This window comes from Vidua chalybeata, chromosome 9, assembly GCF_026979565.1.
Source record: "Vidua chalybeata isolate OUT-0048 chromosome 9, bVidCha1 merged haplotype, whole genome shotgun sequence".
NCBI classification, from domain to species: domain Eukaryota; kingdom Metazoa; phylum Chordata; class Aves; order Passeriformes; family Viduidae; genus Vidua; species Vidua chalybeata.
In genome coordinates this window covers 26997173-27010491 of record NC_071538.1, presented here as the reverse complement: position 1 = coordinate 27010491, position 13319 = coordinate 26997173, and the positions used below count along the sequence as shown (strand labels likewise).

At 42.4% G+C, this 13319-nt stretch overlaps 1 protein-coding gene across 2 annotated transcripts in view; it reads right to left on the bottom strand.

Moving 5' to 3' along the window:
• Positions 1–11926, bottom strand: part of DENND1B (DENN domain containing 1B) — a 153943-nt gene extending 142017 nt beyond the window's left edge. The window contains exons 1-2 of one of the 2 annotated variants that reach the window (XM_053950416.1): positions 11073–11926; positions 8181–8245 (exon numbers count right to left, since the gene is read on the bottom strand). In XM_053950416.1, coding sequence (XP_053806391.1) covers positions 8181–8245; positions 11073–11089 — 82 coding nt within the window. In that variant the 5' untranslated portion in view covers positions 11090–11926. The remainder of the gene's footprint in view (positions 1–8180; positions 8246–11072) is intronic. The other variant, XM_053950417.1, reaches the window with a different exon arrangement.
• Between the last annotated feature and the right edge of the window lie 1393 nt (positions 11927–13319).

Here is a 13319-nt window from a genome sequence, read left to right as displayed (position 1 = left end):
TGCCTTGGCTTTCCCAGTGCAGGAAGTGCAGGTACCACACCCAAAATCTTGTTCAGGCCTTTTTTCTTAACTTCTGCTTTTTCTCTTCTTTTTTCCATATAAAGTTCAATAGTAAGTTTTAAAATTTTCTCCTAAACCAGATTCACCAGATATAAAAAGTCTTTGTTCGCCCAAATTATTCAATTCTAAGCACAAAGCTACAGTCCTCCAAAATACATGGGAAAATATTAAAGGGGGATATCAGAAGTTATGTTTTCAGCATTTTATTAGTTTATCTGTCAGTCACATAGAATCTTCCATCCTAAGTATTTGCCTGTAAATATCATGTTTTTACCAGGATCTTGGAGTTATCACATATCAGCCTGACTTGAAAAAAATAGATTCTTAATATATTAGTTGCAAAGCAATGTTATGCTCAAATTGCTCTTACTATGTTACTTTAAGGAATAAAAATAGCACTTAACTTGGCTTCAGGGGTTTTTAAGCCCTTCACGAACACTTACATAACTCTTCCCTTTGTAGCCCTGATCATGTTTTATTTTATTTATAAACAGAAGTATCTGTTTCAACAGTTAGATGATAAGCATGTGCATCTACATGTATCTGCCATTCTCCAGATAATATCATCAGTGGCAAAGGAAAAAGAATTTTAAAACTATTTTTGTTAAACAGACAGGAAACCCTACACTTCAGCCTCTTCAAATTAGTGGTAGACAGAGAAGTGTCTTACAGCTTTGCAAAAACAGCATTTCAAACCTTAGAAGTTCAACCAGTTTTCAACGTTTTTTCCAGCAGTTTTAAAATCCTTCATACATTTAAAAAAAAAATTAAAAAGTCATTACACTATATATGAAGAGAGCAAGCAGCATAAAATATCCCATTGAAGAAAGATAAATCTCTGTGTACGATGGGCTGGCTGTTCAGTGTGTGGGAGGGCTGAAGCATGCTGACATTAGCTTAGGAAAATATGCAAACTCTTAACACTTCTGAATGCAAGCAATTTAAAAGCCCACAAACTATCCCCCAGGCAGCCATCTCAAATAGTGAAGTACTAAAACGAAACTAAAATTAAATTTGAAAAAAGCACAAGAACGTCAACTTTCATACTGATTTACTACATTACACACATTGCTGTTTTCAACTTATATTTAGTTATTCTAATACTAGTTTGCTCATTCTACATTCTTTTATACCAGCTTAGTATTTGTATTCCTTAACTCATCAAGTTTTTCCCTTTTAATTTTGCTGCCCAAAACCCGATCACACTGCTGAAAGTGGCATATGGCATTACATGAAAAACTGACACAGCCAGGCAAGTGCCTGCAGGGGAATAATTCATCTCTACCAGCACTGATAGCACAGTGCCTGCCCCCACATTACTGCAGCTGGAATCTCTGCAGTAGAGCAGAGTCTGCCACTCCTTCCAGGACTGTCCTCTGGCTGCTGGGGAGCAGGGTCGGCCCTCCCCACTGAGGTCTCTTCACCCTGGTAAAGAATGCAGGCGAGATAGGAGAAAGGGCTTCCTTGACCTATTTCTTCAGCAGCTCTCAGCCCTTCCCCTCCTACACACACATATCTGCACCCACCTCCAAATTACACACACATCCAAGAATCTCTGGAGGTTGATGGAAAAAAAAAGATCTGTAGGAAATGAGACACTGAAAAGTAGCGACATTTTCCTCCACATTTTTGCATCTGCAGAGAAGCTGAAAATTGTAGAGACTACACTGCATTTCTCAGTCTCTGGAGAACAGAAGGGAAAGGTAAAAAGCATCAAAATGCCAATCTTAATATAAAGATGCAAAATCATTCTTGTTTTAATTGGTTTTTTGTTCATAATTTTCCAACACCCACTCTGTGATAGTGACAGTCCAAACACACAGAAGACATTGTTCATACCCTCAGGGGCTTCCCAATTAAATGCCAAAAATTTGAACACAATGAAATTACTCATTTAGCTACAAGTGGAGGGTTTCAAGATTATAATTTATGAAGGATTTACAGCTAAGCTTGGTGTTCGTACACTAGAGAACTTCAGCCAAACTCTGGCTTATATTCCTTGGTTTTGTCTAAAGGACACAAGTGATGCTCTACCTGCTTTTCTTATACTACCCGCTTTTGTCTTCAAAGCACTTACACAACCCTCAATGAAAGACTGATATTTTCTTCTCCTCATCAATCAATCCTATAGAGAAACCAGACTAGATTAAATGTCCTTTTTAGCTTCAAAATTTCAACTGAAAAGCAAGAAACCACTACAGGGAAGTAGCACTAACCTAAATAGCATACGAGTTAATGAGTTGAGGCAGGGGAGCAGATGTTAAGCTCAATAAAACTTCTGAAGAATATAAAAAGAAAGCTGCATCTAAGCTAAGACTATAAGAAGATACCCAATGCTGTCAAATGACATTTTACCAATTGAAAAATTCTAATATGTTAATATGTTAATTTAATTCTAATACTGTTAACAGTATTTGAGACTAAAAATATACACATAAATGAGACACTTTAAGAAAACTTATCTAGTTCATAGCATAATCTCCATAATCACCTGAAGAACAGAGCATGCTTTAAAAAGTAGAGAAACCTAACTTCCTGTGGGCCAGTACTTATTTAGTACCCTTCCAGCTAAAACCAACAGGGAAAAAGCAGTATATAAACACTGCATCAAAAGTTATTACTGCTCTTAAAAAAGAAATCCTGCAGACTTCATGTGTTACCACTGATAGAATTATCTTTTTCATCAGGTTCAAGAGATGCTGTACAAAAAAATGTAGAGCAGAGGAAAGAAGTTATCTTGATCAGCGTGTTACACCCAGTGAGTGGCTCAGAGTATGTGGTTAACAAACAACTCTCTAGAGTGAAGAAAAAACAGAAAAAGAAAAAGTGGTGCTTGCTCTGTCCACAACCCTACAGGCAGCTTTGGAAGACTCTAAATCAAAACCTTACCAAAGCAAGACAGGTGACTCTTGGACAAAACTACCAACTGCATTAAACTTGGTTTTGGAATTGGGACCTTTCTAGATTTAAATATTTTGTTAGAGAGCAATCAAACCTCATAGAAAGAATTTTGCATTTCTAAACTAATTCCTGGACTTAATGCATACAGTTTTTAACTCTACCAACACACAATTAAACTGGATTTGTGGCTTTTTCTTGAAAATTTAATGAATATAAGGCCCTTTAAAGAAGAATAATTTGGAGATCACACATCACTAAGATTTATTATCATTCTGGCAGAAGCAAAATAAACTACAGGAGTTATTAATGCAATTCAACACAACCTATTTAACACCTTCTCTGGAAATTGTATTATCTAGTCCTAGAGCTATATAAGACTTGTTAGCATTTAAAAAAGAAAGAGACAAAGCAACCAAATTTCAAGGGTGTTCCAACGATTATTCTTAGATTGGACAAAAAATGAACTGGTACTTTAAAAGGGTTTTCAAGTAAAACTTCAACAGTCAGGATTGCTTTAGACCCAAACCACAATTCAGTGGTTGACTTTTCTGGAGTTACCTGCAGCCTCCAAGGTGCCTTTCTGTTGTTTTTTTAATGTGCTATAATCAAAGAAAAAGAAGGTGTAGCAAACAGCACCCTCTTAACCACACTGAAACCAATCTGAGTCATCTTCTCGGGAAACTGTGGACAGAAATGCTGAAGACTTTATGTTCACAGAAGCTGTGCACATTGCTCTTCTACTGCTGGCTGCTGTGTCTGCACTCCCTTTTGCATCTGCAACCCAGTTTTAATAGAACCAATGCACAGGATATAGAATTCATAGACTGGGTAAAATTTTCAGCTTCATCTCTGCCCATTTAACTCAAACCCACAGTTCAGACTTAGAGGTGTGTATGCACAACCTGTACATGCTTGTGTACTCATAGATACACAGCTAAATATACACTCCTCACAGAGATTACAATGGCACTATTAATTTGGACATGTCCTGTGGAAAACTTCAGAAACATCAACATTCGAGAAACTCAATTTACTTTTCATGATAGAAGGATGGCAAAAAAAAAACCCTGCAGACAGCCTTGTTCAGTCAATTCCTAGGCTCCAACCCATCTTCCAGTGCCAGCTCCAGTGTAATTTTCAAGTGACAAAAGACTGCCAGGAGAAGAGTAAAGTTGCCGTAGGTGCAGCTGTTGAGCAATACCTTACGTAAGACTGCGCACTTAGGACAACTGAACCACTGCTTTACTCTTGATACCTAGTAAGGGTGACTCAGCCCAAAGTGCAAAAAACTTCTCACCCTAAAGATAAAGAGCAATTCTTATCCTTAAAATAACACAGTAGTTTTGATAATATCTGTTATCAAGCTGCCCTATGGGTCAGTAAGTGAAAATTTAATACAGAAGGCCCGCTGCTGGTATTAAATTGAGCACACATTTTTGCTGTTTCTTGTTCACTGTTCATTAAGGAATAACACAGAAAAGAATTACAAAAATATGCAACTGCCTGGAAGGCAGTGTAAAACTTTTTTTCTGTAAGGTGCTACTCACATTGCAAGCCAAATTCACAATTAACAAATACCAGGCTGTTAGAATAGCTTAGCACTTCTGTCCCAGTCACTTAGCAAACTCTGCTGAACAGAGGCTAATTCATCTCAAAGTCTTGCGAGAAATGGGTTATGAATTTTCCTAAGTAAAAGCTGTCACATCAACTAGTTACTAATTGATGTTTACTACCCTCAGCACTGCAAAGGACTCAAAGTTATGATCTGGGCTACAATCCCATGTTGGTCTTAAGGGTTTTGTCTCCTCTTTGGAGATTTACTCTGAAAATACAGTAAGCATATATCCTAAACTGTTGAAGGAATTATGAGAATATTTAGGAAGAGAGTATCCTTTTTTTCCTCTCCTGTCTGAGGAAAGGGGTGGAAGATCACTGTTCTAGCAATGCTACTATGCATTCCTGTTGTTTAAAACAGAGTAACAAATATTCATGTAAACTACTCTTAAATCACAAAAAACCCAGAAACCATGTATCCAGTGGGAAACAAAATTTTGATCCACCTATAAATAAATACATGCTAGCACAACTGAGCCTGTAACCAATTCAAGAGCTACCTACCAAACATGAAATGATAAATTCATACTAACTTACATGAAATCTCTTTGGTTTCTACTCAATGTAAACACCTATGTTGAAGATAATTAGTGGAATAATTGAAGAACAAACTTCTTAACATAAATAAGAAACTGTATGCTGCTGAATTTCATGTATGTATGATCCTTTACAGCTGGAACAGTCCTAGGACAATGTAATGTCTGAAAAACTGACATTACTTGAGGAGAGCTATGTTGCATTTAAGAAGTTACGAAAAAAAACTTTTCCAAAAGTTTTAAACTATTTTAACAGCAAAATTCTCAATCATGTCAGATTGTTACAGGTATTTAGCATCCTCATAAAAACACCTTAGAAAGAGCTCCATGTGCAGTAAGGCCACCTCCATTTTGATATGTTAGAATAGTTATACATTGGCACAGGAAATTAAAATACAGGAGAACACAGACTACAGCAAAGCTTGAAAAGAAAAAGCTTAGAGATACACAGGTCACATTAAGGTCTTCCTCTCTCCTAAGTCAGCTTCTCCTGCTGCTCACTCATGCAGGGAGATCATAATTTTGCGGCTGTGATATTTCCACGGCAACACTGGTGACAGTGATGTCACAAATTCAGTCCTGACATAGCTTCAGGATCGAGTACAGGGAGCAGATGGGATGCGAGGGAGAAAGCCCCTATTTAAACACAAATCTCTTTCATAAGAAAGAAAGAGGCATGAGCAAAGAACCAGGTGAATGGATCACGTTTTCAAGTATGATATATTCAAAAGATTATCCTAGCATGAAAATCTATTTAAAGGCAAGACCTACAATACAGGGTAACTGTCAAATTTGTTAGGCCTTATAATAAACCAACCTTGAAAGCTCCCTGTTTTGCATGACAAGCCCTGTGCTTCATTTCTAAAGTGGCAGTGAAGACAATACACTTTTGTCCCTTGTGAATTTCCTTTAGATAACTTTAACATTCAGATATATTAATTTGATACATCACTGTGCTCATAATACCATATGTAAATACAATGTCAAGCCCTCACTGGAGTTTGTTATCTGAATTAGATATGATATGAAAGATATTAAAACAAATCCCAGATGGGTCACCAAGTACAACAGGATGGTAACTGGAATATTCAGCCAGCACTTTTAGATTGGCAAAAGGGGACTGTATTTTTGTCTTGATCTGTTGATGCATGCAGGAATCAACACAAGCTCCAGGCCAGCTGAAGACCCCTAAGCTCCTCACCAGTTACACACTGCAGACTCCAAAAAATCACTGGTATCAAACCGCCTTCCTATCTTTGGCCACCCCATGAACCAAGAGCAACTGTGCCCACAGAGTGCAGAAGTGATTGTGACAAAAAGGGGAATAGCAGAGAATGCAATATTTTCACAAACACAGTCCCCACATTAACTCATGTCACAGTGTGAGGAGATACACAGATTTCTTAAAGATGCTCCTCTCCACAGAGGACAAGTGATAAACTGCAAAACTACCAACCAAGAGAGGCAAGGGAAGTGCCTATGACCAAAATTCAGGTGTAGGCAGAGATTCACAGAGCTGCACGCAAGGAGAAGCGGTTTCTTATGGCAGCAGTGGCAGAAAGATGCACAAGAAAAATGAGAAGTCAAACAGAAGATAAAAGGAATTAAAAGGATATAGATCCATGTTTTGATCACAGAAGGAAAAAGCCCACAGTTTTCAAGCTGAAGACCTGGAAGGATTGCCAACAGTCTAGCTCTCAGGGGGCAAAAGGAAAAAAGGGAATAAAATTTGTAGCCTGAAGCTGGGCCTAAGCCAAGATGTGAACAGGCCCCCAGGAAGGGATATTGGGTGGGGGCAGAGACTAAAAGCACAATGCAAGGAGGAACAGATCAAAAATCAAGTAGCTAAGCAGGGTTCCCAGACATCATCTACGAAATCACTAAGGCAAAAACTGCAAAAGGGAGATAAAACCAGGCAGAGTGCCATGTGATACAAGCCACAACAATGATCATAGTGAGGAAAGTCCACCTGATTTGCCAAACTATGACAATACTGACAGCAAATCAAAAAAGCAGGCGATAAACTGGAGGATGCCGGCTGGTAACAAAAATAAATAAAAGACCTGAAGACCTACAATTGTTTAGCTTCAACAAAAATGGGCTTTTTTTCCAAACACATTAGGCACATTCCTACGACTCACACTAACAGAAATGCTGTCTGAAATATATAAAAAAAAAAAGGAATAGTTTGGGGCTATAAACTTCTACAGGCCTCTTACTTGTTAAAGTAGTAAACTCTGGAAATAGTATCCTTTAGCACAGTAGGATAAGAAATATAGTCTATTTTAAGATGTAGTTTATTGTTTTTACAGTTGTGATTAAGACACAGCTGTCACAGACTAACATGACTACAATACAACCCCGACAAGACTCCTCCTCTCCCTTTGCTTTTGTAAGGCCAACAACCTCGGATGAGAACATAAACCAAGTTCCCCCAGTGGACTTTCAAGAGGTCACTTTAATTTCAATACTGGAAAGCCCATCTTCTTTTTACCCAAGAGGAAAAAAAAGCCTCTCTCAGACAACTCTTGCACTACTACATCTCTTTTACCTCATGTTTATAAAGATGTGAAAGTGACGGCTGATACAAGCTCAAGGCAGCTCCCATTGCTGTTTGTATGGTGCAGCAAACCAAGGCAGCTGCCAAACATGAGCTACAAAGAAAGTCTCTTCCTATTGTTTTTCAGAAAATAACTTACTTTCTCTCTATCACACTGATCAAAATTTACATTCCCCTGATAGACAGAAGTCAACTGTTCTTCTAAAATGAAATCTTACCAAAAAAATCAACATTTTAAGAGTAGAAAATACATTTCAAGTCCAAGTTTTGCAAATATATCATGGAGAACAAAAATATTTTTACAACAGCTAAAATCAAAACATAACAAACCCCCACAACAACTACAAAGTAATAGATTTTAGAAAGCAATAAAATAATCATAGGCACATTCTAACACAATCTCAGTCCAAAAGCAATTCAAAGTATAAAATAACACTAGATTGGGATGCCAATTATTTTTTTTCCAGCTCCCATTTCTCTACATAAATATCATAGGCAAAGTGTATTACCTTCATTTTCTGAAGCTTGACATTTTACTTTCAGTACCAAATCAAAGGTACGTTCTGGATTTTCCCTGGAAGGAACAAACACAACCAATTACCACATACATATTTCAGATCTTATTTCTACTGTTATATCCTTTCCATTCTTTTTGCAGAATAATAAATAAAATTAAAATATCATTAAAACAAAATTAGTACTCAGATTGGTTCTAAGGAAGAACCAAAAAGTCACACTTCCCTATATGGCCTTAAGAAAGGAATAAGAAAGATAAAAAAGCTAAACTGTGCGAATTATTTACATTATATTGTCACTGCCTTACATATCAAATAGCTTTTAAGTCACTCCACCATACCTCATCTAACAGTTGAGAAAAAAGAGCTATTAAGCTCCTTATCAATCAATCAATCTGCAACATTACAGGCAGCCTTTTCTACAGCTATGTCTTGTTTCTACTAAGTAGGAATAGCCCATCATTAGACTTCCATTTTAATTCTCTGAGTTTAGCCACTATCCTTTAAAAGCACCTGATTACCACCCCAAGGCCGAGAATCGTTTGGCTTCCTCTTTCACCAGATATTGATCGCCAGCTGGGACTCTAAAGGCTGAACCTCAGGCGTGATTCACTGCGAGAGCCAACACGAGTGCCCTAACTGGGGAGGGACACAAGCCCGAGTCAGCCAGGAAGGCAGAGCCTCCCTATCTGCAGTAGCCATCAAGGGCAGCTGCGTGTGACGGCCGGCGCCTCTTCCACCTGATGATAATAACAAACTGCATGTGCCAACAGCAATTAACACTCAACCTAATCCCAAACTACATATTCATTGGAACAGGTCTAAATGCCATTACCATGCCATCCAACCCTCTCTGCCTACCAAGCACACTGCTATTTATATTAAAACAAGCGGTATAACCGCACCCATATCAATTATCTATTCAACCACATAAAAGGCTCACACTAGAACTCCTATCTTGTGTAACACTCCCACTGAAATCAGCTGGAGATTTAGGCATAGAAAAAAAAAAAAAAGAAAAAAAAAAAAGAAAAAAAAAAAGAAAAAACCACAAGACTTGGTTCCAGGTCTCTAGAATGCTTCGCATAAAGCAAATTAAAGCATTGTTGTTTCTTTAAATTAAGTATTGAATGAAATCCAAAGGCTGAGCCAGGAAAAAAATCAGCTGTCACAAATTAATTGATTCAGTTAAAGCTTTCACTGACCTCAGCACCATCATCCACTGAGATACGCAATTATAGCCTAATTCAGATTGTAAAGACATAACCTGCCCATATCAGACTCTTTCCCTGCATTTTAAAGCATTTTGTTGGGGAAATCCTGTATCTACTCATCCTGTGTATAGAAGATGAAATTCTGGTTTGAGTTATATCAGCATAAATCCAGGACATTGGAGGTTTACTCTGGTGTTAAAAACAGTCCATTTTTCCTCTGGCTGGTAAGCAGGTTCAGAATGAAACTGATAAGGCTTGCTTGATTGAGTCACCTAGAAAACTGAACCACAAAAATACTTCATTTAAAAGAAATGACATCTCCCCATGACATTGCTCTAACTTAGGCCTTGGCTTTATCCTGTCAGGTTGAGTTTTTTTAATGTGAATCAGTTCGCGTTGCAATCACCAAGTGAGTGCTTCTAACTCAACTCCTAGATGAGTTACACTCAAAAAAGGCCTTTGAAGTAATACTGCCTTCTGTCTTTCACTGTAGTACTCAAAAACTGCTTTTGCAGGAAAATGCTTCTAAGTTTACTCTTCACATCCCACTACGCTCAGAAGAAGTGTCAAAAAAGTGTCAAACTAATGTGAGAATTGTGGGCCTGTCTCGTCTCTCGTTTCCCTGCCAGCTCCGCGGTGCCAGCCTGCTCAGTGCGTATAGACACGGAGCTGTTTGTCAATTGCCGAAACCCGTGTGTAACATCTTGTCACTTTCAGTGTCACCAGAGCAGGCGGCCGCTGCCGGAGGGCAGCCTGGACAGCAGTGCTCCCAAAGCACCCAAAGAACCTCTTCTGCACCTGCCATGCCGTAAATGACAGAAGGGTGGTCTGCAACCACCATGGCCATAAGCTGGAACACAAGGAGTTTCACCTGGCCGTGAGGAAGTACTTCTTTACACTGAGGGCGGCAGTGAACAGGCTGCCCAAGGACGGTCGTGCAATCTTCCCCTGAAGACGTTCCAAACCCACCTGGAAGTGTTCCTGTGTCACCTGCTCTACATGACCCTGCCTTGGCAAGGCGAGAGGACGGGATGATCTGCAGAGCTCCCTCCCAACCCTGGCAATTCTGCGATCTCCTAAAGGGATGCCTGTAACAGCCTCGGCCCGCGGCGGGCAGGGGCACTGCGGGCAGCTCTGCTGGGCCCCGCGGCCTCAGGACCGCGCTGCCACCCCCGCACAGGCCCTGTTCACCGGGCACAGCCCGACCGGCGCCGGGGCCTCTGCCCGGCCGGGCCGCGCCGAGCGCGCCCCCCGCGCCGCTGCGGACGGGCGATGCCGGGGCCGCCGCGGGGCCGGGAGGCGGCGGGGGCCGGGGGAGCGGCCGGCGGGGCTGCGGCCGCCTCCTTCTCCTCCTCCCCGCCGCCGCGGGCCGGGTCGGGGGGCGCCGCCGCTCCCCCCGCGCCGCGGGTCCCGCCTCGCCCCGGCTCCGGCCCCGCCGCCTCCCGCCCGCCCTTCCCGCTGTCACTCAGCGGCCGCGGCGGACGCGCCCGGCCCCTCGCACGCTCCCGCCGGGTGGGCTCCCCCTCCTCCCGTCCCCGCCCGCCGCACGCCGGGCCCGCCGGACCGGGGCTGCCACGGGGCCTGCTCGCCGCCTGTCCGCCGCGGGGGTTCGGCTCGGCCCGGCCCGCCGCGCCCCACGGCTCCGCCGCGGCCCCGCGCACACAGCACTCACTTGAACCTGCTGTCCATGGTCACATCGCGGGCCCCGGCGGCGGCCCCGGCGCCCCCAGGGACAAGCGCCCCGCCCGGCAGGGGCGAAGGGGCAGCGCCGGCCGCGGAGCGCTGGGCGGCGGGGGCGGCTCAGCGCCGCGGCGGGCGGCGGCCCATGGCTGCTCCGCTCCGCTCCCCCGGCTCGGGCCGCGACTGCGGCGGAGCGGCGGCACCGCCTCCTCCCCCGTCTCTCAGTTCCTGTTGCAGCCGCTCCGGCACCTTCTGGGAACCAGGAAGCTCCGCGGCGGCCCGGGGAGCCGCCGGGGCTGGTGTCACCTGAGGCCGGCGGGGGAGGGCGGGCAGCCCGTGCCCTCCGCGGCAGGTGCGCTGCGAAGCCTGCCCGAGGCGCGGCACGTGGGCCAGGGCAGCGCGTAGGGACCGTCATGTGTCACCTCACCGGCACCTTCACCCGCTGCTAAAGCCGCTCGGAGATGGGTCCGGCTCGTGTGTGCACTGACACATCGTAGCAGCCCTCTCACGTTCTTTATGCACAGCAGGAAAGGGGAGCTTTTTGTACTAAAGGTCATAAATGTTAATTTAACCTGCTGTAATCTGCTTAGCTTTTTGTTTTATCGAGTGCTAAACAAACACTATCCCAAACTGCTGAAGAGCTGGTGCAGCAGGGACGGCTGGAGCAAACCCACCCCACCGTCCTGTAAACACGCATAAAAAGCTTTCAATCTTCGAGTGCTTCCCTCGAGTTTGGAAAGGAAATAAAAATAACACCGTCCTTGAGAGGCTTCCAAGTCTCATTCATCTAAGAGGCACTGAGCAGCCAAATTCCCACCTACACCAAGTTTCCCTCACCAACATAGTAACACTGCAATGAAAAAGAGCATAAAATAGATTCTGTGGTACTGGGCCAAAGAAAAAACGTCATTCTTTTCACTCTTCCTCCAGAAGCTAATCATCGTATCAACAGTTGAAAAGATGAAAAAAAAATTCAAGCCAATTATATATTAAACACATAAAACAGCATTAGTGCATTACTAGGGCTGAAAAATCAAATATTCAAAAGTCAGGAAATTACAAATATTAACTTCTCCAAACCAATATTGTTTTGGCTTCATTGCACATCCTATACAGCTCACAGTACATAGATTAAATAATAATAAACTGTATAGATGTGCAACAAAAAGAACTGAATGTTGTAGCAGTAACCTCAGCTCGGGGATTTTCTTGGGTTTCAAGTATTTGCTTTCCCAAGCCTCATTCTGTGGTAATTTTTGGCTATGTTTTAGCAGCCAGTATTTGCAACTCCCACTGAAGTAAATGAAATTACTTGGGGCTTTGTATCCTTAGCATATAACAACACACTACATGTAGTTCAGGAAAACTTTTTTTTAGGAAAAAAATAGTTAAATGTGGATTTTTTTTGTGTACCATGAGGGGTCCTCACAGCAGGCAGCGTTAATTCACCCACTGTTAAATTGAACTTCTCTGGTGGGATCAGTTTGGACTAAAGAGCCAGGAGAGAAGGGAGCAATGCCCATGTCTGCTCTAGCAAGGGGATGGGAAGAGCAAGGCTTCCAGCACCCAGGGATGTTACAGAACCAAAAGGAGAAGAAGCACACAGGGAAGGATGTGCGGCACAACCACAGTCATGTCTGTGCCTCTGTCTTTCTGCCTGCCTCCCTTCTACCCTCCATCTCTCCCCCCAGACCTACTGCAAAGCACACAGAATTTGAAAGTCTCTTCTGCAAAAAAAAAAAAAAAAAATGGCCAAAACTTTAACAAGATTGAATTTGGATCAGATAATTATCCAAATATTGAGACATTTTACTTGTGGAAAATTTCCATTTGAGGTGTACAAGAAAGAAGAGAAACAACAAAAAAAAAAACCCAACACCCCACCCCCCCCAAGAAAAACCCCGGGATTTCAGTAAATCTGTATTTTGAATTACAGTAAATATTTTATCAGTCTAGTGTGTGTTTATTTCTCTCTTCTCTTAAGCTGCTGATGCTTGCCACTTTTGCAGACAGAGGAGTAGTCTGGCGGTTTGTCAAGCTGATCTACCATGCAATTCCAGCCGCTCCTGGACTGGGGTCTGTCTTGGCAGATAGGACCATTGGGTCCCTTAGATTTCATTTTATCATAATTGGAGAAAAAATAGGTAGGGTTTCTTTCCCAAAGTAAATACATGCCTTGTCGCTGGAGTAACTGACTGCATGCAGTGACTAAACCTTGCCTGCCTGGAAGAGCAGGAAG